Here is a 27676-nt window from a genome sequence, read left to right as displayed (position 1 = left end):
TTTTTCTTGCGGATCATGCGATTAATGAATTTGACAACCCTGCTCTTTTTAATGCCCCATTGTGGAATGAACCTAGATCGTTCCTCCCTTCCATCCTGTGTTTTTTTACTAAATTGTAAGCATATTAAATCTATTGACTTGAATATATTAGTACTTATAAAAGAAATACAAGAATATCAATCGCGCAAGTAATCACGTGACACGAGCGCTTAGTGTACTTACATACCGAAACATGAAGCCCTCGTTCGTACAGTCTGTAAACTCCGAGGGTCCTTGAACACACCGTTGCGGTTGACTTAGTTGGACTGCAGGTCTGCGGTCACAGGAGCCCAGAGAAGTTTGAGAAGAGCCGCAAGCGCTTCTCTTTTCACGGTGCTCTTATATGATCTACTTTTCCTCTACATGACTTCTTTGAGTCACGATCAGCCGATGACCTATGCCAAAATGAGGAGGCTTGTGTCATTTTTCTCAGGTAAGGCGGCTAGTGCGTATTCATGATCGGGACTGACGTCATTACGAGAACCTGCGTGATAAATACGTCATACTAGATAGAAACTAAAATGCTTCCCGTTAGTCGTCATCGATTGCTGGTTTTAGCTAATCCAACAACACATCGGGAGATATTTTTGCTAATTTTATGTATTATCCTCTTATTATATTTAAAATCAAATCGAAAATAATGTTGATGTAGCCCTTTAAGATATTTTTTAATTAATTTCGTTTTGTTTATTTTTTTAAATCATAAAATAAGAAAAATGATATTTAAAATGAGCAAAATGATGCACTATTTTACTTCGAAAGACAATTATTTTACTGGTCTTATAATAATTTCCCCCTCAATTTTTGTCTGGGGTTAAGCAACCTATGGCTCCAGAGCTACATGTGGCTCTTTGGCACTGCCCCAATGGTTCCCTGTGGCTTTTTCAGAAATGATCAAAATGAAAAAAATGGGATTAAACTATGGTTTCATTTTGTGTTTTTCTGTAAGAGGAAAAGTACAATAGAAACATTCCCAACGTTTTCCAGTGCTTTAAGTCCTTTAGAATAAACATTGAATGTCTAGTTTTTAAATATTTCCCCTTTTGTTTCTAATTCAAATATACATTCATGTATGGCTTTATATATTTTTTGCGCTTGTTATGGGATCAAGAGGTCGCAGATTCAATTCCCGGCTCCTCCGTGTTATATGTAAGTGTCCTTGGGCAAGACGCTGAATCCCGACAGCAGGTAGTTGCCTTGCATGGCTGATGCTGCTGTCGGTTAGTTAGTGTGTAAAAGTGTGAAGCACATTGTAAAGCGCTTTGGGAGGTCTTCAAACATGTGTCCAGAAAGTTGTAGTTGCCGTTTTAAAGGGACAGTGTGTATCATTTAGCACCTCCTAGAAGAAAAAAAACTTCACACGGTTGAACAAACATTCTCTTGGGGTAGGACAGACAGACAGACAGATAAACAGACAGACAGACAGACAGTCAGACAGACAGACAGACAGACAGACAGACAGACAGACAGACAGACAGACAGACAGACAGAAAGGGCATGAGAAACAAAAGAGACAAATGAGAAATGGTGAGAGAGGGGAAAGAGAGAGAAAGAAAGAAATCCAAACACAAATAGAAGGAGAGAAGAGAGAAAGGGGAGAAGAGAGAAAGGGGAGAAGGAGAAGGGAAAAGCGAGAGAGAGAGAGAGAGAGAGAGAGAGAGAGAGAAAAGTGAGAGAAAAGGAAAAAAGAAAGAGGGAGAAAAAGAAGCTAAAAGGCACAGAGAGAAAAAGACAAAGAGGCAGAGAGAGAGAGAAATACAAGTACACCGTTTGTAAGAGGCACCTAGCTTTGGCAACATCAAGTGGACATATTTCAATGCATGTTTTTCTCTTGCGCTTCTCTGAGCGTTGTCTCGCGGGTCGCACGCAAACCCTTGGTGGGCCCGATCCGGCCCACGGAACGCCTGTTTGACACCCCTGCTCTACATTAACTACCATATAAACGTGCATTTTATTAACCCTCATAAATTAAAATTATATTTGCTTTTATTCAACATAACATAAGCCTCACTTAGAGGGAGCTGGCATAATTGTCTGTCATCTTGCTGCTGGCGGAACCTGAAAACACAAAACCTCGCTAAAAGCCGGGCTTAAAAATGACAAGAAAACTGATGCTTTTCGGTCACTATGAGTCTCCATATTTTATATTGTTTTCAGTTGCATGACACAATACAGCAACATTTAGTGGTTGAATAATACCCACTGTCCCTTTAAGGTAGTACCAACCACATTAAGTTTGATTAACATTAAATCACATAAGTTACCATTAAGATTACTAATTAAAGACATAAACTACACTGTGGTTAAATCCTCAACTTGAATTCAAACCTCATTTCAAGATTGGCATGCTGGAGTAAGTATAGCAGGGGGCACAAGAGGTTGCCAAGTGATAAAATTGTTATGTAACTGACCTTCCTCACTACGGTCTTTCAGCTCTGCTCAAAGGGAGAAAAGCTCTCTTCAGGGACTTGTCTCGCAAACTTGCTCCCTATCAACCACTTTGCAAGCAGTAAGTTGTTGTTAAAAGATACACAAGAAAAACGCGATCATACTTCTTAATCCACCCTTTCTGCTCAAAGTCGTGAACCCAGGGAGATACCTAAGCTGTGGAGCAAAACCAGGGAGAAGAGGGAAAGCAAAGGCAACGTGGTAAGAAGAGAATGAGTGTGTTGACGGGAAAAGATACTGAAGCTGACCTTTTGACTTTTTCTGTATTTTCTTTCTCGTCAGGGTTCACAAACGTCTCAACCCTTCTTGTGAGTAGACATATGTCACTGAAGGTCCAAAATAGGCCTAAAGTCAGTGGTTGGGCCGTCAGAGCCTGCAAGGTTATCTGTGCTGGCCTAGAACATCTGAATGATGTGATTTCATTCAATTATATTTCTGAATACTTATTAATTGTTTCCAAATTGTCTGTTAGCTTTCTTTCATTGGCCCCCCCCCATGGCTGCGCTGCTTCCAGATGCTTGCTTTCATATTTAAGCATTTAACCAATCGCGTTTCAGCCATTACTTGGCCCTTACAAGCAGATCTGCAGGCCCTCCAGGTCAAGTCAAGTTTATTTGTATAGCCCTAAATCACAAGGAGTCTCAAAAGGCTGCACAGACAACAGATAATTGCAAACTACAGACTATTATTACACCGTCCCCTGACCTAAAACCTACATGAGGGCAAGGAAAAACACAAAACTTCAACATGAAGAAATCTTGAGAAGGGACCGCACATGAGGTAGTCCCCCTTCCAGGATGACCAGGCTGCAACGGATGTTGTAATAACAATTAATACACAGATATTGTCAACCTAAAATCTAGGCTATTCATATGCTATAGAATAGAAGTGAGTTTTAAGCTTAGATTTAAACATTTCCACTGAGGTTGCAGATCGAATCTCAGGGGGAAGAGCGTTCCACAGCACTGAGGCCCAGATGAAGAAGGCTCTCGAACCTGAGGATCTCAACAATGAAACTGTTGGTTTAGCTCAGGGGTCGGAAACTTATGGCTCGTGAGCCAGATATCGCTCTTCTAATGAGTAGCGTAAAATTCTGACTATAAGGCGCCCCGGAATTAGAAAACAAACATTTTATACATTTATAAGCCGCACCTGACTATAAGCCTCATGTGCCCACATTGAAACATGAGGTATTTCAAAAGAAAGAGTTTTAATAATACCTTAACCTTACCTTAATAGTACCTTAACCCCTTAACGTTCCGACGGCCCGCCCGGTGGGACGCCAGACACTTAATAAACCATTAGTGTCTGTATGATCACCAGTCACCAGTAACTAAAATACATCATACCACATATCATCGGAAAGCTTAGACTCTTAGGATTCAAGATAGGATCATTTCAAAATATACTCATCAGATAAACATGACTATAAGTCTGAAACAAGACACCTGAAAACTATAAAGCCGAGGTAACTCACCATAACGTCTCCTGGCCATCTTCAACATCTTTGAATGTCCATGAAATTGGCTTCATTACATCAAGGACACTCCAGAGAATCCAACCGGAGTGCCTGGAGGAAATCCACACAAGCACGGGGAGAACATGCAAACCCCACATGCGGAGGCCGCGGTAGCTGGACTTGAACCTCTGCACCGTGCGGCTGCACGCTAACCACTCATCCGCCGTGCAGGCCCAGTTGTCATATAAGATCAAATAAATTAACAAATACAATAAAACAAGAGGGCAGCACGGCGGGGCAGTGGTTAGCGCGTGTGCGGCACAGTTCTGAGGTCATGAGATCAAACCTCCTGTGTGGAGTTTGGATGTTCTACCCGTGCTTGCGTGGGTATCCTCTGGGCGCTCCGTTTTCCTTCCACATTCCCAAAACATGCATGGTAGGTTAATTGGCCGGTCGAAATTGTCCCTAGGTGTGAATGAGCGAGCAAATTGTCTGTCTCTGTGTGCCTTGCAACTGGCTGGCAACCAGTTCAGGGTGTCCCCTGCCCACTTCCCGAAGATAGCAGGGATGGGCTCCAGCATCCCCGCGACCCTACTTAGGATAATCGGTGCAGATAATGGATGGATGGAATAAAACAAGAAAAATACATTTTTCCCAGCCAGGCATGATTTTTTTTTTCACATACAAGTCCTCTATAGTAAAAATCTTTAGAAAAAAAACAAACTTAATTTTAAGAATTAGAATATTCCTTATTTGAAGTACAGTACTTTTGTTTTCTTGGGAAAAAATGTGTATTTTATAGATAAATACCAAATGATTTTAACATTAATGCCTCTTTTTAATGGATATAAAATCTCATGCACCCCCATCTATTTTTCTTATGTGTCCTGCAGGAAACCATCAGATTTTGACTACCTCAAAGTTATCGGCAAAGGGAGTTTTGGGAAGGTACCCGTAATAGTTCTTTCCTTATTTGCTTTATTTGTGTGTCCCTCTATCCCGTGACATGATTCGATCTTTTCATTCAGGTGCTACTGGCCAGACATAGAAAACATGGAAACTACTTCGCTGTAAAAGTGTTACAAAAACAGACCATTGTTATGAGGAGAGAGGTAAACAAGACCCTGTCTGCTTACTTTAAATGGGTATAAAAAGTCTGCACACCCTTTCTGAGGGTTTCGCTGCCTTCCAGTGAAAGAGACAGATCGACGCCTCTGTTGTGAAAATGTACGCATTCTTTACATTAGTAGGGTAAAAGGTTGATTTATATTGTTTTTTTTTCTATATTGCAGCGTTGGCATTAAGGGGAGGCATTTGAGGATGTGCCTCACCTGTCCTTATTAAAATTTCTAATGAAAAATCTACTAATCCTTGGATGCATGACTCACCAGTGCATCACTCTTCCATGAGTGGTGATGGAAAATTAGTGGCCCCAAAAAAAATAAAAATACTAACGACATCATGTCAAAAATATATTTTGTGAGGAATACTTTGTCAGGACCAGATCGGAAACAGGACCCAATTGGGTCACGTTTCTCTCAGGTTTTATAAAGGAAAGAGTGAGGGCTGCGCCCACGATCCGGTGTTCGCTAGGCGCGGGAAGCAAGTCTCGTATTCTGATTGTGATCCAAACACGGAAGCGCTTCTTCTGTAGCGAGCGATGGCGATGTCGGGGACGTAAAAACGGGATGATATCCAGGACAGGAGAGCAAAAACGTGGTCAGGGGTCAGAAAAGGGTCGTAGGCCGGGAAGGGAGAGCAGACATGGTAGGGATAAAAAAACGGGTCGTAAGTCGGGACGGGAGAGGAGACGTGGTCAGGATCAAAACGGGTCGTAGCCGAAGACAAACGGGAGCAAAAACGGGACAGGTGGGAGTCACGGTCAAAAAAAGGCTGGCCTAGTATTCACTGAGGTTCGCAAATGGACTGACAACAGGGGATTGATAGGACTGGGTTCAAATAGTGACAGGGAGCCAATCAGAGCCCGCGGCGTTTGGCACCAAATGAATGGGCACAGCTGAGTCACATCAGTAATCATGACATACTTGGGATATGACAATAGTACAACTTTTTGTATTTGTAAAGATTTTGATCAAGAAGAACCAATGGGGTCATTTTTGGCTCCACACATGCATCCAAGGGTTAAAAGGTTACAGAAATTTGGTGTTAAAGTTCTTTTTCATGTAACTTCACAAGGTTTAGATTTACTTTTTAAAATCGAACGAATATTGTTAATACAATCAGCATTTAACATATTACTGTGCTGAGGATCTACAGATGCACAGTGAGGCGCATAATTCCCTTGCCTCATGGCAGAGGGCGATAGTGAGACCAAGGACTAAGAATAGGTGCACACCTTATCACCGAACAATGGAATTTGTGATCAAGCTGACAGAAAGGCAAGCCATTCAGTAATTTATTTCTTGTTGCATGGACTATTTTTTCATAATGGAGGATTCCTCATCTATTTATGTTTTCATTCACTAAAGAGCAGAGCATTGACTTGATTTATACGTTTAGGTAAAATAATCTCACGTTGTTTTAATATGCTACTGTTTATTTCTTGCTTTCTTGCGCTGCCAATCAAATGATGAATAAGATATATTTGTAAATCAGACAACCAGACACAATCTTCTCGCACAACATCGGACTGTATTAAAAGAACTGGCGTTTTAAATGGGTTGTGTTGACTTTTTATATCCTATACTTTAGTAATATTTTAGTATTTGGTCCTTACATTGTTGTTACTGTATTTGCAGCAGCAGCATGTAATGGTGGAAAGGAGCGTTCTACTTAAAGGATTACAACATCCGTTCTTGGTGGGACTCCACTACGCTTTTCAAACATCAAATATGCTCTTCTTTGTTTTGGATTATGTTAATGGTGGCGAGGTAAACATATGCGATATGCTCGGTTTGTTTTTCTCCCCCCGTGCACTAACAAGGATATTTTCATTTTCAGCTTTTTTACCACCTCCAGAGAGAAGGTTCATTTCCTGAAAACAGGGCTGCGTTTTATGCCGCAGAGATGGCAATGGCGCTGGGTTACCTTCACTCCTTAGACATTGTCTACAGGTAACCTCAGTAGCATCCTGCTTTGCTTTTTCCTTATAATTGTGACTCCCGCTGTTCTTATAAGTGCTGCAAAGACTTTGTTATCCTAAAAATCAATGCCTTTTGGTTGTGGTTGAGTGCCCCAAAAATGGGTCGTTGTCTCCAGGTCTGGAAAGTAAATCGTGGTGACTTTCCTGATGCTGATACATACATTCTGGTGAGAATATTACAAACATGGGTGAAGTCCCCAACTTTTTTATTTATTTTTTATGTTAAAGGTTTGGATATCTACAGAAGACCTCAGATCTTTAAGGACACATATAATGACATCCTTGAATAATGTATTACCTGATTAGCTCTTACACACTGACAATCCAAATTTTGCATTTGTACTTAGAGAGTAGAATGTTAATATTGGATCTAACTGCATTGCAAAATATTGAAGTTTTACCCTACTGGCAGAAAATATACTTAGTTGACTATTTTTCTTGTCTCAGTAAAAATGATGATTTCTGAAATCTCGACATAGTACATAATACTGCTCAATTTGAGGCATATTACTTTTTTAATTTTTTCTTATTCGTTAACATTTTTGTCGTTTTATTTGGTATATGTCACGGTTGCCTGTTGCCCTCACTTGGGCCCGCCCGTTAGGCGTCAGTTGCTGCTCGTTGCCTGATTGGCTTCCCTCCTATTCAAACTCAATGCTCTCATTCACTCCTTCTCAGTCTGTCAACGAATATCTGCACTTGCAAGACTTATATTTTGACTCTGTCCGGTATCCTGCTCGTGTATCCGGTATCCGGTATCGATCCCTCCTGTCTCGTCCTGTCCGTTATCTTGCTCCAGTATCCAGTATCGACGCAGTCTGTCTCATCCTGTCCGGTATCTTGCTTCAGTCTCCAGTATCCGGTATTGATTCCGCCTGTCTCGTCCTGTCCGGTATCTTGCTCCAGTATCCGGTATCGATCCCGTCTGTCTCGTCCTGTCCTGTATCTGCTCATGTATCCTGTATTTGGTATTGAACCTGTGCTGTCCAGTTTCGATCTCGTCTGCCTCTGGCTTCCTGTTTTCCCGCGGCTAACTTCTCTGTCTTACTTCTTCCCCCCAGCGATCGCCGAATCACTGGCATTTGTGTTCACGCGGATGACTGACCCATTCCCATAAAATAAAGCTTGTGTGAAAATGTTACGCGTCTGGGTCCTCCGTCTGTTCGGGTTCTGACAGTATATCTTTAGATAATACTGCATTTGTGTATCTGTCTGAGTGTGTGGGAACTTGTGATGAATGGTGTTTTTTTTACTTTTATTTCATAACTATTTTTTGTTGTACAGCACTTTAAATTGCAGTTTTATTTAGGATAAATAGTATGAAAGATTATATCCTATTTTTTTACTAGACAAATAAGGTAAAACATCTCTCTCTCTCTCTCTCTCTCTCTCTCTCCCCCCAGACTAAGGTTGCCACTGGTTGCCAGTCATACTAATATATATTATATGTATATTTTAGATTATGTACAAAAAAATATATAAATTTATAACTTTAGAAAAATACGAAGTAAAATAAGCTAAGTTGCAGATTTATGTGAAAGATGAAACTATTAAAGATAGTATCACGGTAAATACAATTATTTTTATAGACAAAAATGGTGAAAAACTTTATCTAATTCATATATATATATATATATATATATATATATATATATATATATATATATATATACATTAGTATGTATAAAACTGGAATATATTTTATTATATTTTTTTTGATTTTGTATAGATAATTAATTATAAATGGGGTAACATTAATTTTCTGCTACTGGGTAAGAATTTCTTTTTTTTTGCAATGTAAAGCGTGCCCCTAAGTACTTGTTTAATACTGTCATGTATCACATTTCTTTTGCATCTTTTTTGCACATCAGAGACCTGAAACCGGAAAACATTTTGCTAGACAGCGAGGGACACGTGAAGCTGACCGACTTCGGACTCTGCAAAGAAGGCGTGGCCCTCGGTGGGCTCATGCATACCTTCTGTGGGACTCCAGAGTACCTCGCCCCCGAGGTGCTGCAGGGTCACTTGTACAGTCCGGCAGTGGACTGGTGGGGGCTTGGCAGCGTGATTTACGAGATGTTACATGGACTGGTGAGTGGCTTTATTTGGCAGAGAGGAAGTTCTTCTGTAATACAATCACAACTGTATTGTTAATGTTTTTCTCTAAACATTTTTTCCTTTTTTTTTATCAAACACTCGCCAGAAAGATGCACAAATATCATTCCACTAATTGCAGCCTCATCACAACCCAAGTACCTAAAGCTTTCAACTTCTTCCAGCAGATATCCATGTGACCTTATTTCTAATGCCAGGCCCACTCAATCACGTGTACACTTCATCACCTTACTCTTCCCAACATTCGCACATAACTTACGCCTATCACACACTCTTCCAAACTCCATTACCAGGCATTTCTAGAACTCAATTTTTCTCCATTTGCAGCCGTATGTGAACATCTGTTCATTTTCAAATGACCTCATTCTTTTATCGCGTTTTCTGTGACAGCCGCCATTTTACAGCCACAGCAAAACGGAAATGTTCGAAAAGATTCTCAAGGCCCCTCTTCACCTGCGCAGTGGAGTTTCTGAGGTGGCCCGCTCGCTTCTAGAGGGTTTACTGGAGAGGGACGTCTCCAGACGCTTGGGGGAGAGTCGAGACTTAGTACGTATACAAAAAACACTGTAAGGCATTGAATATACGGTCAACATAAGCACTAAGTGATGAACCTCTGATTCTACAGGCGGAGCTGCAGGAACATCCATTCTTTTTGGACATCAACTGGGAGGACCTACTTGCAAAGAAAGTCCCGCCTCCGTTCATCCCCAATGTGGTATTTCATCAAGTTGTGGCTTTCAGAATCCCGCATTGTATTACTGTACTGACAGTCTTTTTCTTGAATCAGAAAAGTCCTTGCGACATCAGCTACATCGATCCCGAGTTCACGCTATCACCCATGCCTGCCTCCGTGAATGACAGATGCCAAGATGGCGGAATGAGTGAAACTTTCGTAGGGTTTTCCTATGCGAACACTGCATGAGCTGATTTTGCTGATCTTATTGAGCAGTATTGTACAAAGTATTTATTTTTTGTGATATGAATATGAATAAATTGTTGCCTATTGTCAATGATGTGGGTCTGTTGTTATTTAGAAAATTCTCACTCGCTCATTCACACCTAGGGACAATTTGAACCAGCCAATTAACCTGACATGCATGTTTTTGGGATGTGGGTGGAAACCAGAGTGCCCAGAGGAACCCCACGCCAGCACGGGGAGAACATGCAAACTCCACACAGGAGGTTCAATCTCATTCCCTCAGAACTGCGCCGCCGTGCTGCTTAGCAGTCACTTATTCAAATAAATTTCCACTTTTTTTTATAGAAGCAGGCATTCTGTCCTAGTAAACCAGATACAGTGAAACACAAAATATGAAAAAGTAAATATACAGTGTATTTTTAAAACATTTTTATATCTGAATAAAAATGCATATTTCTTTATTTACAATGTCTCATTAATATACAAGAACCATTAACTGTCCTGTGCATTAAAAAACAGTGCTAAAAAGACAATTTTAAAAAAAGAAAATAGTCTTTATTTCCAAAAGCGAAAAGTAGGGTTCGACCTGGGATGATTGCAGGTCACTGAGGAAACCTATTTTTCTTCCCAAAATGGTTCATGGATCCCTTAACTGCATGGGGGCACCAATGAGGATGCAACTCTGGACAGCCTTCTCTACTATTGATGGTCCCTGGCCTGTTCTTGGGTCGTGGCAAAGGTGGCAGAAGTCCATTCCTAATGTTGTCAGCCCAGTTCTTTTTCAATCTTCCTCTCCTCCTGCCCCCTTCGACTTTGCTCTAGAGAATTATCTTGGCCAGTCATGATGATCTTGTGATGTGACCATACCACTGAAGTTCCCGTCTGCGCACAGTTGACAACAGTTCTTCATAGGGTCCAACGTTCCCTCTGATGGTGTTGCTCACCATTTCGTTTGATGCCTAGAAGGTTCCTGTAGCATCGCATCCCCAAACAGACATGGCTTTTACTCCGCAATCTGCCGAAAGCTAATTTGGTTGCAATAAAATAAATCCAAAGTCGGCCGACCACATTTCTCTGTTAAACCCATGAAATTCCATCGTGTTGGTATCTCCTTCCATGAACCAGGTAAACTTTTTGACATTCAATAGACTGTGAACGTGACATCGTTTTGGTCATCCTGGCAGGCAAAGTACGCAAGAAGTTGACCGTTGCAGATCATCAGAAACAAGCCGCTACCTGCCAAAGATCAATAAAAAGGGAATTATCATCCATGCAGCATGCACGTGACATTTTGTACAGTATTTCGAGATATTCTCACCTATGGCCAACCACCATTGCCACACCAGAGGAAACTCCGTCATCACTGAAACATGGGAAGATTACCAGTCTCAGCAGCGCAAGTTCATGTTTTATTGCTACTTTTATAATTAATATTTCAATAGTGCTTCACTCACCAAGGCTGGTGATGAGGATGTGCAGACAAGTGACAGTGAGAGCATAGTCCCACACTCTCCTCTTCACCACAGCCGTAAAGAGAAAGCCACTGCAGAAGTAAGTGAGCTCCAATGATAGCATGTTGACTGCCACAAAAGGAAAAATGAAATCAACGCAGATGTAACTAATTTCCTTCATTGCACTCACCCATGTATTTGGAGATAGAATCAGCTGGCTTGGTTTTGAAATCAAAAGGAATTCGTCCATCAAAGTCATCCAACCTGAACAGAGTTTGGAACTTAGATAAATGTCCAAAATTAGCAAACACGCTGGCTAATCAAGTGTATGGCGCTGAACTAAAATGATGAATAGCATTAAGATTCAGTGCCGTGATAAAGGATTTGCCCCTTTCTTAATTCTGTTTTTCTGCATATTTATCACTCACACAAGTTTCAGATCATCAAACCAATTTTAAGGCTACACAGAGACAACCCAAAGAAATACAAAATGTAGTTTTGAAGTGAGGATTTCATACATTCAGGCACAAAAAAACAAAACCTATATGGCCCTATGCGAGAAAAATAATTGGCCCCTTGTTAAATCACAAAGTAACTGTGACTAACCACAGTTTTGGGGAAAGCCGAGTTCAATTCCACAGGCCACACTCAAAATGGATTGCCACCACACGTGTTGCATCAAAAAATCACTTAAATCGAATCTGTTCGACAAAGTCAAGTTGGCGACAAAATCTCAAGGACACAATTAATATGCCACAATACAAAGAAATTGGAAAAAAAATGTATGAAATCTGTCAGTAGGGAAAAGGTCCCAAAGCATTTCCAAAGTTGTAAGGCTCCAGCGAACTACTGTCAGAGGCATTGTCCACAAATGGAGGAAACTGGGAAAAGTGGCAATCCTTTCGAAGAGTGGTCAACCAACTAAGATTACTCCAAGAGTGCGACAGAGCTCAACCAGGAGGTTACAAAATAAACTTGGAAAAACATCCAATGAACTGCAAACCCTGCTGACTTCAGTCAAAGTCCGTGTTCATGACTCCACTATAAGAAAGACACTGGCTAAAAATGGCATCCATGGGAGAGTTCCCAGGCGAAAACCACTGCTGTCACAAAATAACACAAAAATCTGTCTCAAATTTGCCCCCAAAAAAATCTTGCTTATCCTCAAGACTTTCGGACACAAGTTCTGTCGACTGATGAGTCAAAAATTGAACTTTTTGGAAGATGTGCAGCCTGTTGAACCTGACATAAAAATGGCACAGCATTTGACAAAAAGAACATGATGCCAACTGTAAAGCATCGTATGGCAGTGTGATGGTCTTCGGCTGTTAGTCTGCTCCAGGACCAGGACAACTTGCTGTGGTTGACGGAATGATATATTCTGATGTCTACTCCTGAAGGAGAACGTCTGGTCGTCAGGTCATGCCCTCAAAGTCATGCGGTCTCGGATCAGGCAGCAGGACAATGATTAGAAACACACCAGCAAGTTCACCTCTACATTAAAAAAGAAAGAAAGTGGTTTTGGAGTGACCAAGTCAAAGTCCGGATTTAAATCCAATTGAGATGCTGTGGTGTGACCTTAAAAGGGCAGTTCATGCTAGAAAACCCTCCCAATATCACAGATTTGGAACACATTTGCAAAGAAGAGTGGGCCAAAATTACTCCACAGCGTTGTTAAATACTTTTTACCAATGATCGTAAACCTTTGATTTCTGTTATTGCTGCCATTTCCTTGGGTTGTGTGATATTAAAATGGGTTTGAAACTACAGCACACGGTCCACATGTACCCCTTTTGTCAGGACCAAAACGGAAACAGGGCCCATTTGCGTAGCGTTTCTCACAAATTTTATTAGAAGAAAGAGAGAAGGTTGCGCCCATGATCCGGTGATCGCTGGACGCGGGAAGCAGTTTTTTAATTTATTTTTGTTATTTAAGTCAGTGGTTCTTTCATGGTTGCCATGGCGCCAAATTGGCCCCGCCCGTATCGAGCCAGCTGCGGCTCATTGACAGATTGGCTTTCCGTCTATTTAAGCTCAGTGCTTTCATTTTTCCTTTGTCAGTCCATCAACGAACCTCTGCCCCTCAAGACGTGGGTTTTGACTCGGTCCTGTGTTCCTGGTGGTATTTTCTGTCCGGTATTGTTCCCGTTTATTTTGTCCTGTTTAATATCGGTTTCCAGTTTTGTTCCCGTCTATTTTTGTCCTGTTTATTTTTCTCTCCAGTTTTTGTTCCTGTCTAGTTTGTCCTGTTTAATTTCGATACCCTGTTTCCTTATCAATTCTACTGTCCCGTACTGTCCGGTATCGGCCCCATCTGTCCGATATCTCCTCGGGCAATTGGAATCGATCTTCTCCAGTCTCTGGCTTCCTGTCTTTCCATGCCAGACCGCTGCCTGACGTGGATGATGCCGTAAAATAAAAGCTTGTGTGAGAAACGTCACGCATTTGGTTCCTGATCCTTTTCCGGTTCTTGACAGGTTCCCAGTTTTGTATTTTTTTCAGTCAAAAATTCCAAACCTACAATGGGCCTTAAGGGTATATAAAAAATGGGGGGATCAACTACACGCTAAAAACAACACAACTTTTTCGTAGGTGGTTTGAAAAAATGAATCTTTTTTTAAGTTGGGAAGAGTCCATACAAAAATAAAATGACAAAACTTTTTGTAATGTGTACAAACAGAAGTACTCATTGAGTATGCGTATTTTGTACAAAATAATTCAACTTGTTAGTTTGTTTTAAAACATGGCCAAACATTTGCAATTTAAAACGATAGAAAAATAACACTTTTAATGGGTTTTTGGGTATAAAACCATCCACTTCTGGACAGAATAACCCAAATAGTAAACCAGGGGCGATTTTAGGTTCAGAGCTTTGGGTGTACTGGGCACCCAGGTTGTCTAGCTGTAATATATAAGTACTACTAATAAAATAATAAAAAATGTTCTTGGTGGCCACTCTGTACCCCAAAAATACGACTTCTTCAAATTTGCTACAATGACTTTTAGAGTCAAATTTAGTGCTTAAAACTGTAATACTTTGCTTTAATTCAGAAAAAAAATGTGTCAAAATTCTGCAAAAATTCTACGACAGCAACACTACAATACAGAAATACTACTACAAAAATACTAATACAGAAGTATTACAACTGAAATGCTAAAATAATTTCAGAAATACAACAAAAATATTACAGATATACTGAAAATAATATTTTATGGAACTACTACAAAAATACTACTGAAGAAATACTACAAATGAGAGTACAGTAATGCTATAAAAATACTACAGATATAATACAAAAATCTGACTGCAGAAATACTACAAATATACCACCAAAATACAACTCAAGTAATACTACAAAAATACTACAGATAAACTACAAACATTATTCTATGAAAATACTACAAAAATACTAATGCAGAAATACTACAAAAATAAAACTACAGCAATACTACAACATTATGACTACAGAAGTACAGCAAAAATTGGATCGCAGAAATACTGCAAAAATACCACAAACCTACAACATAAGTAATTTAAAAAAAATCTGACTGCAGAAATACTACAAAAATACAATTTAAGTAATTCTACAAAAATACTACAGATATACTACAAAGATTCAACTATGCGAATACTACAAAAATACAACTGCAGAAATAATAAAAAAATACAACACCCATTAAACTACAGAAATAATACAACAACACTACAACATTATGACGACAGGAATACTACAAAAATACAACTAAAGTAATACTACAGATATACTTCAAATATTCTCCTATAGAAAATACTACTGCAGAGGTGTTACGATGCGGTCCTAGGAATCAAATGGACTGAAACATTTCGGGGGTTTTGTTCTAGCCTTTATCATCATACTTTAGCCTATGTTGTCCTTTATTAGAGAGTTTTATAAATACTATCACTATAGGGGGGTGCTGCAGCTCCCCCAAAAATGGTCTGGTTGACCCAAATCAGTTTACTTCAGACCCAACTTATTGTAGAATGTAGCATTTGTACAATCTTCCTGAAATAATTACGTCACTTGTGAAATATATTTCAACTATTTTAATATATTGTAGGGAACCTGAACAGAAGGTGGACCCAAATGCGTAACGTTTTCACACAAGCTTTATTCTACGGAAATGGGGCAATCATGCGCGTGAACACAAACGCGAGTGATTCGGCGATTGCTGGGCAGAAGAAGTGAGACAGAGAAGTCAGGCGCGGGAAAACAGGACGCCAGAGGCAGAAGAGATCAAAACGGGACGGGACAGACGGGATCGATACCGGACAGAGTCAAAATACAAGTCTTGCAAGTGCAGAGGTTCATTGACGGACTGACAAGGAGTGAATAAGAGGACTGACTTTCAATAGGGGGGGAGCCAATCAGGCAACGAGCAGCAGCTGGCGCCAAACGAGCGGGCCCAGGTGAGGGCAATGGGCAACCTTGACATATAGTTGCTTTCTTCAAACTTGATTTTTAAATCCTCATCTTCAGGAGTGCTACCACCAAACCCTATTTGAGAGCAACTCATTGCCTAGTGCAGTGTTTTCCAACCTTTTCGGATTCCAGTCCAGCTTCACCGGACAAAATGAGTGATTAAATGTGTTTGCCCGTACTACCACATGAGCTGATAATTACAAGAAGAAAATGGAAACGTACTGCCACCCATTGAAATAAACAAATGTTCCAGTTACTCAGGTGATCACTCAAAGAAAGCAAAGATACTACAAGCAAATATAAAATTGGGTAATTTCAAGCGGCACATCAGAAGAGGACATAGAGTACAATAGTTTCCTCCAGCACACTGGCCTAGTGAAAACTTCTCACCTGAAGGCGCCAAAGCAAACACTGCCGATCATGTAAAAGAGAGCGTAGAAGACGAGCAGGCAGAGCAGCAGGTTGAGTAAAACGGTCTGGTGGTCAGAGAAACAAAAGCGTCAACATGATAACTTGAATGTAAATGGTCTGCATTAATATAGCGCTTTTCAAGTCGATGAAGACCTCCCAAAGCGCTTTACAATGTGCTTCACACTTACCCGTTCACACACACACTCACACACCGATAGCAGTGTCAGCCGTGCAAGGCAACTGCCTGCTTATCGGGGGCATTAGGGATTCAGTGTCTTGCCCAAGGACACTTTGACATATAACACGGAGGAGCCGGGAATCTAACCTGCGACCTCCTAAGCTACCACCGCCCCTACTACTTAATGTTAGGAATGATAATTCCATCTTCTTCCTCTAGGCACGAAATAAACCCTCTAACCAAAACATGTTGTTGTTCAAAGAGGAAAAGAATTCCTATAAACCTGCTCATATTTGTCTGCATTTAAATTTGAATGATAAGAACAGCATCATATTAATGAAATTGAAGAGTTAAATGAGAGGGTCTATGTAATGCACGTACTTGTACGTGCATCATGAAGGAGCTTGACAAAGGCTGCCATGATAACACGAGCCAGGGCATGGTGGTCGTGAGTAAAAAGGTTCCAAATTCCATACAGCTTCTCTAAACAAATCCTTGAGCTTGTAAACAGGGTTTGTTCTTTGGTTTTAATACATCATAGACTGTTCAATGAATAAATAAATAACATTTTCTATAGGTTTGGATTGTAGCTTCTTAAAGGGACTGTGAGTAATATTTGATTGCTAGATCTAACTGAAAAACGAGTGCTATTAAGAACAAGGAAGAATACAAAGTACGGCGACTCAAAGTGGCAAGACAGTGCCTTTTTTAATTCCATTTTGCCCAGCCTTTTCTGATGTTTTTGTAAACCTGCAGAAACAAGATGGCGGACAATTATGTCAGCTCCCTCTAGGTGAGGCTGTTATGTAAAATAACTACAAATTTCTCATCCTCCGAGTATTGAACAAATATACGTTTACATGACAATTAATGTATTTTGTTTGAATCCCCAGTGTGTAATATTTGACCACTAGATGGCAGTGTGTTGTCGAACAAAACAGCAAAATGACAAACATGGCGGCACGATATAAAATAAATACAAATTTCTCGACCTACGGGTATTTGAAAAAATAAACTTTATATGATAATGTATTTTTGCTTAAAGCCCCGGTGTGTAATATTTGAACACCAGATGGCACTGTACTGTCTAGTGCGGACGAAAACCAGTGCAAAGAGCACTGCGTAGCAGCAAGATGCCAGAGAAACATGGCGGCAATTCCTAGTTAGGGATTCCACGATATAAAATATATACAAATTTCCCGACCTAAGAGTATTTGAAAAGAATATACGTTGTATGATAATGTAATTTAGCTTGAAGCCCCATTGTGTAATATTTGACCACCAGATGGCAGTGTATTATCTCAAGCGGACAAAAAACAGTGCTGAGAGCACAGCGTAGCAGCAAGGCGCCAGACAAACATGGCGGCGACTTCTAGGTAGGGATTCCACTATAAAGTAAATACAAATTTCTCGACCTACGAGCTTTTCAAATACATACGTTTAAATAATAGTTAATGTATTTTTGCTTAAGGCCCCAGTGTGTAATATTAGACCGCAAGATGACAAATAGAAACTAGAGATGTGCTTCTCAGTTCCAATCCCTCAAGATGTGTGGTTCATGAACCGCGAGTCGAAGGTGTGTGTTGATGACTCTTGAAGCCCCGCAAAGCGTGTGTATCACAGGACTGATTCAGAAAAGGATTCGCTAGGTTTGAGTGTAGTTCAAAATAAAAGTGTCAGAGTAACGCTGCGGAAACCTTGGAACAAACGTCTGACATTGAATGAGTTCAAAAAAAATAAATAAGCGCTTTATTTTGACTCCTTATTTTACATTCTCACTTGTTGCATAAGCACCAACATGGACAAAGTAACACACCACAATTCACGTTAAAACACTATATACCTGTATATCAATTTTGTATACAGAAAATGATTCAAACCCCATTATTTCATTGCATATTATACATTACTTATTTGGGGAAAGGATTCATCTTGAACACCCTGCGTGTGTGTGAAGCATTTCCCTGCAGGGCTTCACTGCCTTATGGGGCTTCATTTTGCCATCACCTACAAAAACCTCCAAAATCATGCAGGACATGCAGCCCTCAAAGACCAGAGTGTCCTTGAGTGCACTATGCAAAAGAATCACACATTTTGCTACCCTTGATTTTTTTTTATAGAATTAACATTGGTATGACAGTTTGTGTATTTTACCTAGTATTTAAAACCAATAATTTTTTCCCCCGTGCCACTACGAGGCACTAAGTATTACACACTGTCCCTTTAATTCCAAAATCAATGGTGTTATAAGGATTTTTGTTCCTATTAAAGTGCAGATGGGCTGAGCCGGCCAAAGGCATAAACGAGCTATGCGGCTGCTTAGGGCCCCGCAACCGCTAGGGGGCCCCCGAGAGAGGTTCACTTTTTTGGTGCCAACATGTCCCCGTTGTCATTTTGTGTGTCCATTTAAAAATACTTCTACAGAAATACAACGAAAATAGTACACAATAAATACAAAACTAAATATCAAATATAGTGCATAAAGCAGGGATCTAATATACTGTAATTTTTTGCTTTCATTTTGAAATTAAAAAATAGTGTAGAATTACTACAAACGTACTACTACAGTAATATTATATTTCAAAATAATACTACTGAATTATTATTCCAAAAATACTACAAAAACACAACTACAGTAATATTATAAAAATACTAAAGAATAATTACAAAAATACTATTATGGAAATACTACCAAAAAATCGACAGAAATACTACAAAAATACTGCTTTTGAAACACATCAATTATACTTCTACTGAAATACAAAAAATATATAAATACATGATACTGTAATATAAAAGACTACTGAAGAAATATCACTACAAAAATACTACTACATGAGGTTTACGACATAAATACTACAAATTACACCTATAGCAATACTACCAAAAGTATCCTATGGAAATATCACAAAAATACTACAAAATAAAACTACAATAATACTATACTACAAAAATACTACAAGTATACAACAAAAATTCTTATATGGAAATTCTACAAAATACAACAGAAATAGTACAAGGAAATACCCCAAAAATACTACAGTAATACTACAAAATACTATAATCATAAAATTACTGTAATAATACAAAAATACTATGAAAATACACAACATAACTACTTTCAAAATACAACAAAAGTATTACAGAAATACAAAAACATACTACTATGGAAATACTACATAAAAATACTTCAGAAAAAATACAAAAATTGTTCAAAAATAAAACTACTGTAACACTGTACTACAAAAATACCACAGATATACAAAAAATGAAATGAAAATACTACATGAAAATGACTACTAAAAGAATGGTACAAAAATAAAACTACAGTAAATCTGTACTACAAAAATAATACATAAATACTACAGATATACAACAAACATTCTTATATGAAAATACTACAAAATACTACAGATAGTACAAAAAATACTAAAAAAAATAATTTCTACAGTAATACTACAGAAAATACTATAATTATAAAAATACTGTAATAATACAAAAAATTACAAAAATAACACAGATATACAAAAGAATCTACTTTCAAAATACAACAAAAGTACTACAGAAATACTAAAAAAAATACTACTTTGGAAAAACTGAATGAAAATGACTTCACAAATACTAAAAGAAATAGTACAAAAATAAAACTACAGTAACACTGTACTACAAAAATACTACAGAAATTCAACAATCATTCTTACATGAAAATACTGCAAAATACTACAGATAGTACAAAAAATACTTAAAAAAATAATTCTACAGTAATACTACAAAAAAAACATATTCATAAAATTACTGTAATAATACAAATATTCTATGAAAATACACAACAAATCTACTTTCGAAATACAACAAAAGTATTACATTAATACTACAAAAAATACTATATTCATAAAAATACTGTAATAATACAAAAAATACTACAAAAATACCACAGATAAAAAAAATTACTTTTAACATACAAAAAAGTACTACAAAAATACTAAAAAATAGTACAGTGGAAATACCACATAAAAATGACTCTATAAATACTAAAACAATAGTAAAAAATAAAACTACAGTAACACTACAAAAACTACAGAACTTCAATAAAAATCTGACTTCGGAAATACTACAAAAAAATCATAGTAATACTTCAAAATTAAATAACAAATGAAGAGCTTAAAAGAGGGACCTAACATACCATTTTGCTCCAATTGTGGTTGTTTTGACGAAACTAATCTATATAAAAGAAGTATAACATGTCACATGCGACCCCCGACTCTGAATAGTTGCCCACCCCTATTGGTAGACCATGGAATGAGTTCTAGTAGGTATGCAAATTAACAAGTAATAATGGGCCCCAAATCTAATTTTGCTTAGGGCCCCAGGAAGCCTCGGGTCCGTCCTGCAGACGGATATGCAGAATGAATGCACAAACCGAACCTGCAGCATGCTATGACGTCACACCACATGCATCTCTAATTTCAATGAATACAACATGCTGAAATTGAGACTTGTGATCATTTTCTTTACCTTTGAGTCGACCGTTTCGCGTTGAAACGCCATCTCATGTCAGCGCGCTAGAGGAAGTGAGAAAATACGATTGCAGCTAAATCCCCTTTTCTTCGTCCTCATCATTTTCATCCTCCACTCCGCTCCTTCTTACTCACCCGCGGTCTTTTGCTGCCCTCTAGAGGCCAAATTGCGTTACGACCGAACCGTCCCGCTTCTCTCCCCTGACTAAAATGAACTCACCTCACCCCCTGAAAAACAGCAAGGGGTCTTTGTTCATCAAATTAATCGTTGTAATCACCAAATGCATCGAGTAAACATAACTACGCTTGTTTTAAACCATTCAAACCAACCGGGTGCGATGCTACAAGCTAAAGCGCGTCGTTGTTAATTCTGCAACCAATATGGACGATCGTGCAGGTTTTACGATTATAGGTGAGCTTTTTGAAACACGTCTAACTAAAACAAGCTTGAATGAACCATAGCCGAAGATAAATGGGCTCGTTTTGGGCGTTTCAGTTACTCTCGATGAGCTAATAGCCGTGTTCGATTTACGTTGCGTAAGAATTCCACATGTGCAGTCATTTGAATTTAAGAGGAAAATGCACACATTTTATCTGCTTTTTAATCATAAATAAGCTACACGATTGCACTTAAGCTGTATGCAAGTGGATAAACGCAGAAACCCTGGAATCCAGTGCATTGAGTGTAAAATACAAATGCAGGGGAGTATAATAGGAGAGAATGACTGTTTTTGTGGTTTTATTGTTAACGGGAGACAATGCAAACCTGCATTCGAGGTGAGCTCGCTCGGGTTCATAAAACTGTGACGACGCCCGTCAAAATGACTGCCCCGCAAGCGCAAAGCAGTCAAAGCGTGTTTACGTGCGCTTATTTCATTGACCAGCGATCTTAAAGTGAACTTTTTTTTTCTCTTTTTTTTTCCTACAGCACAAAACTTGCCAGGCAGCGCATCTTCCGCGCATGCGCAACCTCCCCAGCCTGAAATAAGAGTTAAAAGAGAAACGAGGTGAGTTCCACATTTATGTTTTAATTCACCGCCATGGTAATTTGTTTTAAGTGAGTTTTGCTTCATTTGAAGAGAAAAAAAAATAATTCCCGATTCTGTTCTCTAAGTGGAAGTCGGTTTACGTTATTTTCCGCGCTCCGGCTGGTGAAACGGTGAGAATAAATCGTTTTCCAAGTTTCTATTGAAGAATTTAATCACGCAACAGTGTCGAAGGTGGTGACAGTTCCCGTGTGTTTTTGTTTATTTAAATGTCGGCGCGAGAACGTCGCCAACGTATTTTTGCTATTGTTATTAACCGGGAAACTTATTTATTACGGCTTGCCCTTAGCTGGCTGCATCCGATCCCCGATGCTAATGCTAGTCGGAGCGAAGCTAGCTGCCAGTTAGCTTCGTCTCGGTGCTAAGCTAACCGTGCTACGGGGGTAGGGGGTGGGGGGGGTCTGACATTCCGTGACAACAAAGTGCAGAAAATGAGCGGAGCGACAATAAACAAGCAGCCTGGAAATTGCCAGGCGGGTGCCGGGTTATGTTTGACACCCCTATGCGTCTTGTGTGTGTTGTTTTGCAGTCAAACTTGAGTAATTCACATAGTTTTGAAACGTGTTGGTAATGGCCCCCCACACCCCTCCTCCGTCACCGCTCCGCCATTTTGTACCAAGATGAATGCTAATCACGGGGCGCTCTTGCCTCCACTTTTATTTCTGGGTGGAATTTAAAAAATGAAAAGCATCGGTGCACTGCTCCCAATCCAACACACGGGATTTAACCGACCTCGTTAGTTACTTTTCCCCGTGTTGACGCCCTTTAGTGATTACAAAACCTCTTTTTATTCCCAGCCTAAACCCTGCGTCAGGACTAAAACGTTATATCGCACTAGAAATCAGATTAAAACGATGACGAATTGATCCAGTCAGCGTGGAAAGCGGCGTTCTTGTAGAAAGTAATAAACAAACCGAGCAGTCGCGTGTTTTAATGAAGGCATAGAGACGTATTTAAGAGATACTGTTAAAACGAGGAAAAGATCAACTTGTGTGCTTGAATTTCACTCGGGACCTGTTTTTTGGGGTTTACTATTAAACGGGGTGTAGGTTCGTCCTAACGGACCGCTTTGTCGAAATAATTCCCCGCTAGTTCTGTAGAAAAAAAGAGTCTTTTTAGTGAGTGTTTGTGTATGGAATCCAAGTGCATGGTGGATCATGCGAGCAAACGCACAAGCGCCACCAAGCGGTGATGTCACGTATCGGTGTTTACAAGTACAGGTTGCGTTTGCATAGGAAGCCAGTCCGGTCGGAGATCTACTCAGTGTTTCCCAACCTTTTTTGAGCAAAGCTTCGCGTTTTTTAATTAAAAATATCTCGGAGAACCAAAAAATAAGATTCCTGACATTCCTTGTATGTATTAAGTGTTTGTTATATAGTGGCCCAGATGGTAAAGTCGTATTCTTTTGTATAGCTCTTAATAAAAGAGTCTCACAGGGCTGCACAGACCCCCGTTACAACATCCCATAAACGGGAAATCTACACGAGGTCAGGTAGAAACTCAAAAATGTCAGCATGAGGAAACTTGAGAAACCTTGAAGGGGTCGCACATGAGGTAACCAGCCCCCACACCCTTCCAGGATGACCAAGCTGCAGTGGATGTTGCAAGGGAATCAACAGACAATAAACAGTCATTATCAACATTAAATATAGGTAATAACAAAATGTCCAATTGACATATTCCTGTCCCAAAGTTTCGACAGGTGCAGCAGGTATTAGATGATGGCGTACATCATGTCTAATTAATGGTACAGTGGCTCATAATGCATATACCATGCAACATTCAGGCTAGTCCTTTTCCCTCAAGGGGAAAAACACAATAGTATGAGGTCAACAATACTCATAAACTATAGCATATACGTATGTCTAAAGCCTAGATTTAAACACTTCCATTGAGGTTTCAGATCATATTTCAGATGGCTTCTTTAAACAGCTTCATCAAACAAAATAAGTTATTTTATGTATTTCACTGTACTACCTCATGAGCAGATAATTAGTTTATAAAAAGAAAAAAGTAATCTGCTGCCACTTACAGATCTCGATGAGTTACAGTTACTCAGTTGCTCAATGGAACAAAGCAAAGATACTGAGCATGCTTATTTACAAAGATAAAATTGGTCAATTTCCTGGAACACATCAGACTAGGTGTCACGGCGCACTGGTTGAAATGCACTGATCTACACTAGGATTGAACAATGCAATAGTAAAAGTCAGATCTCTTGAATTAATCTAAATATTGTAGTGTAATTTTTCTGCGGGATTTTCTTCAAAGATCTAAAATGGCTGACACTCCTCCAAGTGACGGCCCCTCGCAAGGTGCAGACTTTGACATGATGGGCGCGCTGGACTGGAAGGATGGCATTGCCACTTTGCCAGGAAGTGACATTAAGGTACAGCATATTAGTAAAACATTTGAATTTTGTGCCCCACTGACTCAAGTTTGGTCTTGTCATTGTTCCACTACTCATTTAAAATACTCTAGAGGCATAGGTGCAATATCTTTTCAGAATTATAATTTCTTTATGTAATTCATTGTCATCTGAAGTAATTATCATTTCCAGGTCATCGTTCTTTTTTTGTAAGGATTACAATCTGTGCTCATTGTGTTTTTCAGTTCCGCATGACAGAATTTGGTACGCTTGAGATTGTGACAGATATAGAAGTGAAAGAGCAACAGCCCGCTCCTAAAAAGGACGTATCGGACCCTGTGCCATCTCACAGTCCCACCCCTCCACCGGAGGGGCAATCGCAGCCGAAAACGGCACCCGCACCCCCTGACAATATTCGGCCAGCGACGTCTCAAGAAAAAGGTACCAGGTTCTACTTTATTATAGGGGTAATTCCTATTACGTGCTTGTCACCAAGCTTCTATCAAAGTTAGTCTCTTTTTTCATTTTCTTTTTCTTTTGCAGCCCCAGTGGTCTTGTCTTTGGAGGAGACCCCCCGTCTAGAAAGTCCCAAAGTGGAAGTTGGTCCAAGTGTGGAAGTTGGTCCAAACCGAGAGCTTACTCGATGCCAAAGCTGTGGTGCTCATGTTGCTCGGGATGCCCTTCTACAGGGAAAGTTCTGCAGCCCTAACTGTGCTCAGCCCACGAGTGGAAGGTTCAAATCACATAGCCATCTTTATTTATTTATTTTTTTCTTATGAAGTTCCAGAAAAAAAATCATTTCTACTCAGGTCATCTCCTGGAGAGACCCGTGAATGCCCAGCTGCCGAAATGGAAACCTTAGGGAAGCGTGTGCGCAAAAAGAGGAAAATCTTTATGGATTCTGGCGATGACGAAGACGAAAATCAAGAGGAACCAGAGGTAGGGGTCAACATCCAAGAGTTCTGTCACCCTGAGAGTGAAAAACTAATTCCCAATTTTCTGTTTTGAATTTTCCAGGAGAAAACCAAGACAGCCAAAGGAAGGAGAGGAGCCAAAATGGCAAAACTCGGTACAGTTTCTGATATGGGGGGCTGCTATAATTTTTTTATAAAGATCTCATTCTGCCCATTTTCTATGCGTTATACATTTGAAAACAAAATGTCTTCAAAAAAATATGTTTATATATTTTATGACGCTTCTAATTTGGATTGCAAGTGAGCAGGATGCTATTCTGGCATTGAACTGTTAAAAATCATTTGAGAAAAATGACAAAAACCGAAATCTAGTCAAACTAAAACGGTTATCAAAGGAATACTCTGCAAACAAGTTTCCGAATTAAATTATTTTTTTAGAGTAATTAACTTTGTAAAACTGGTGAGAAGTAACAAAAATGATCTAATACTGCAAACCACAGAAGATAAGAGTACCTGAAAAATACTACCTACAATGAGGAAAAAAATGATCATTGTTTTTTTTGTTTTACTTTGAAAATAATTATTATCCAATTAAAATAAGGTAAAAATAATTTTGAGGTGATTTTTCTCGGTGTATTCACAAATATAGATTAAAAAATATATAATTCATCAAGATTCCTCATCTGGTAAACTATTTGTCCGACAAAACCTCACAAACATGATTTACATTGTATCAAATAAAGTTAATTTTCTTTGAATTTGACTCCTGATTATATAATAGGAAACACGTGGTGGACCATTTTTCTCTTTTATCCACTTCTGTGTACAACTGTACGGGAAAAAACATAACAAAACGTCATTTAATTTAATTTAATTTCTCATTTTGATTCTGTCCCTCCAGCCACGGCCCCCCTAAACAAGAAGCGTGCGTGGAGTTGGCCAGCTTACTTGGAGGAGGAGCGAGCCGTGGCTGCTCCTGTCAAACTCTTTAAAGAGGTATCCCAATTTCATTCTGTAAACTATCTTCCTTCAACCAATCGTCTGCGATCGTCCCGCAGCATCAGTCCGTTCCTCAAAGCCGGAACAGCTTCAAGGTGGGAATGAAGCTGGAGGGATTGGACCCGTGTCATCCGTCTCTCTTTTGTGTGCTCACCGTGGCTGAGGTAAGGCTAATGTTTTTACAGTTTTTTCTCAGACAATCTCTTAAGCAACTTTCCCACAATGTAGATCCTTTTACGTTATGTCCTAATAGGTCTATAAGAGGACAGCGAATTATGATTATTCTGTGAGCTGTTTGCTAAAATACGCAATATACATTGGGTAGATAATGAATTAACATTATTGTAAGATTTGGCTGCATGTGCTGTCCACCTCTTTTTGTTTTCAGGTCTTAAAACTTTTGTGTGAAGAGAAAAAAAAAAACTAAATAAAGACATAGCCAAGAATTGCCGTGAAAGATTTGCTTCCAATCCTACAAAATTTTTCAAGGCATTCTCTTTCTGTAATCTTACAGCAATTGTCACCTGCCGTTTGGCGCTCAAACGTTTTGCTGCAGTGTAATGAAAGTTGTGTCGATTGATTGGTCAATCAATTTTTTAGGCCTGATTCAAATGTACGGCATATTGCTGCAACGCTGTGCTCTGTGGCACTAGTTTTTGTTCACATTAGACAATACAGTGCCATCTAGTGGTCATTGTTACACACTAGGGCAGGGGTCGGGAACCTTTTTGACTCAGAGAGCCATAAAAGCACAATTTTTGGAAATGTGTTTCAGTGAGAGCCATATAATATATTTTAAGACTGAATTCAATTAAATGTGAGCATAACAAGCGTCTTAATTTATTATTTTAAATAATGATGTTATAATACTCACCATTAATGCGTCTTCTGGTGCTGCATGGATTTGCTGATGGTTTTGTAGTCTGGTTGGTACTTGGTGAGTTAAAGCTTCATGCAGGCATTGACGCCTTCATCCGTTAAATGTGATCGTAGGTTGGACTTGATGTTTTTGAGATGTGAAAATGACTGCTCACATGAATACGTCGATCCAAACATTGTCAATACACCAATACTCACACGCCTCAGTGTGTGGTATGTGACTGGAAGCGCGTTCCAAACTTTGAGAATCAGCTCGTCTTTGGATTGAAGTTTGTCCAGTTCTGTCCTCATGTGCTTGCTCGCCAACTCCGCTTTCTGTCGTGCAATTCTTTCCAATTCTTCATTCAGTGATTTGAACTTGCTCATCCTCATCTCTGAGGCCTTCAGG

The 27676-nt window shown here is 39.4% G+C and overlaps 4 protein-coding genes across 6 annotated transcripts in view; 2 read left to right on the top strand and 2 right to left on the bottom strand.

Annotated features, from left to right (window-relative positions):
• Positions 1 to 410, bottom strand: part of ptpn3 (protein tyrosine phosphatase non-receptor type 3) — a 44968-nt gene extending 44558 nt beyond the window's left edge. The window contains exon 1 of one of the 2 annotated variants that reach the window (XM_088327190.1): positions 227 to 410. The gene's annotated coding sequence lies outside the window, so the exon portion shown is untranslated. The remainder of the gene's footprint in view (positions 1 to 226) is intronic. The other variant, XM_088327188.1, reaches the window with a different exon arrangement.
• On the top strand, positions 288 to 10177 carry sgk2b (serum/glucocorticoid regulated kinase 2b). Its single transcript, XM_088327191.1, has 12 exons — positions 288 to 472; positions 2473 to 2548; positions 2619 to 2688; positions 2770 to 2795; positions 4840 to 4894; positions 4975 to 5058; positions 6706 to 6837; positions 6908 to 7020; positions 8921 to 9140; positions 9555 to 9710; positions 9790 to 9879; positions 9952 to 10177. The coding sequence occupies exons 1-12, from the start codon at positions 403 to 405 to the stop codon at positions 10084 to 10086; spliced, it is 1227 nt and encodes a 408-aa protein (XP_088183317.1). The 5' UTR covers positions 288 to 402; the 3' UTR covers positions 10087 to 10177.
• A 756-nt stretch (positions 10178 to 10933) lies between these two features.
• LOC148372569 (putative transmembrane protein 244) lies at positions 10934 to 21329 on the bottom strand. Its single transcript, XM_088327187.1, has 6 exons — positions 21081 to 21329; positions 16367 to 16452; positions 11725 to 11798; positions 11538 to 11663; positions 11402 to 11446; positions 10934 to 11319 (listed from the first exon to the last, which is right to left on the bottom strand). Exons 1-6 carry the CDS (start codon positions 21111 to 21113, stop codon positions 11225 to 11227), a joined length of 459 nt encoding a protein of 152 aa, XP_088183313.1. The 5' UTR covers positions 21114 to 21329; the 3' UTR covers positions 10934 to 11224.
• The window catches only part of l3mbtl1b (L3MBTL histone methyl-lysine binding protein 1b), a 24367-nt gene continuing 18000 nt past the window's right edge, over positions 21310 to 27676 (top strand). Inside the window, exons 1-9 of one of the 2 annotated variants that reach the window (XM_088327186.1) lie at positions 21310 to 21494; positions 22011 to 22089; positions 24400 to 24517; positions 24742 to 24937; positions 25040 to 25229; positions 25306 to 25435; positions 25514 to 25565; positions 26312 to 26406; positions 26469 to 26573. In XM_088327186.1, the coding sequence (XP_088183312.1) occupies positions 21464 to 21494; positions 22011 to 22089; positions 24400 to 24517; positions 24742 to 24937; positions 25040 to 25229; positions 25306 to 25435; positions 25514 to 25565; positions 26312 to 26406; positions 26469 to 26573 (996 nt within the window). In that variant the 5' untranslated portion in view covers positions 21310 to 21463. The remainder of the gene's footprint in view (positions 21495 to 22010; positions 22090 to 24399; positions 24518 to 24741; positions 24938 to 25039; positions 25230 to 25305; positions 25436 to 25513; positions 25566 to 26311; positions 26407 to 26468; positions 26574 to 27676) is intronic. The other variant, XM_088327185.1, reaches the window with a different exon arrangement.

Source organism: Urocampus carinirostris, chromosome 2, assembly GCF_059441175.1.
Source record: "Urocampus carinirostris isolate Australia breed hairy pipefish chromosome 2, RoL_Ucar_1.0, whole genome shotgun sequence".
In the NCBI taxonomy this organism is placed as follows: domain Eukaryota; kingdom Metazoa; phylum Chordata; class Actinopteri; order Syngnathiformes; family Syngnathidae; genus Urocampus; species Urocampus carinirostris.
The sequence above is the reverse complement of the archived record's forward strand: the minus strand, read 5'-3'. Positions and strand labels throughout refer to the sequence as shown.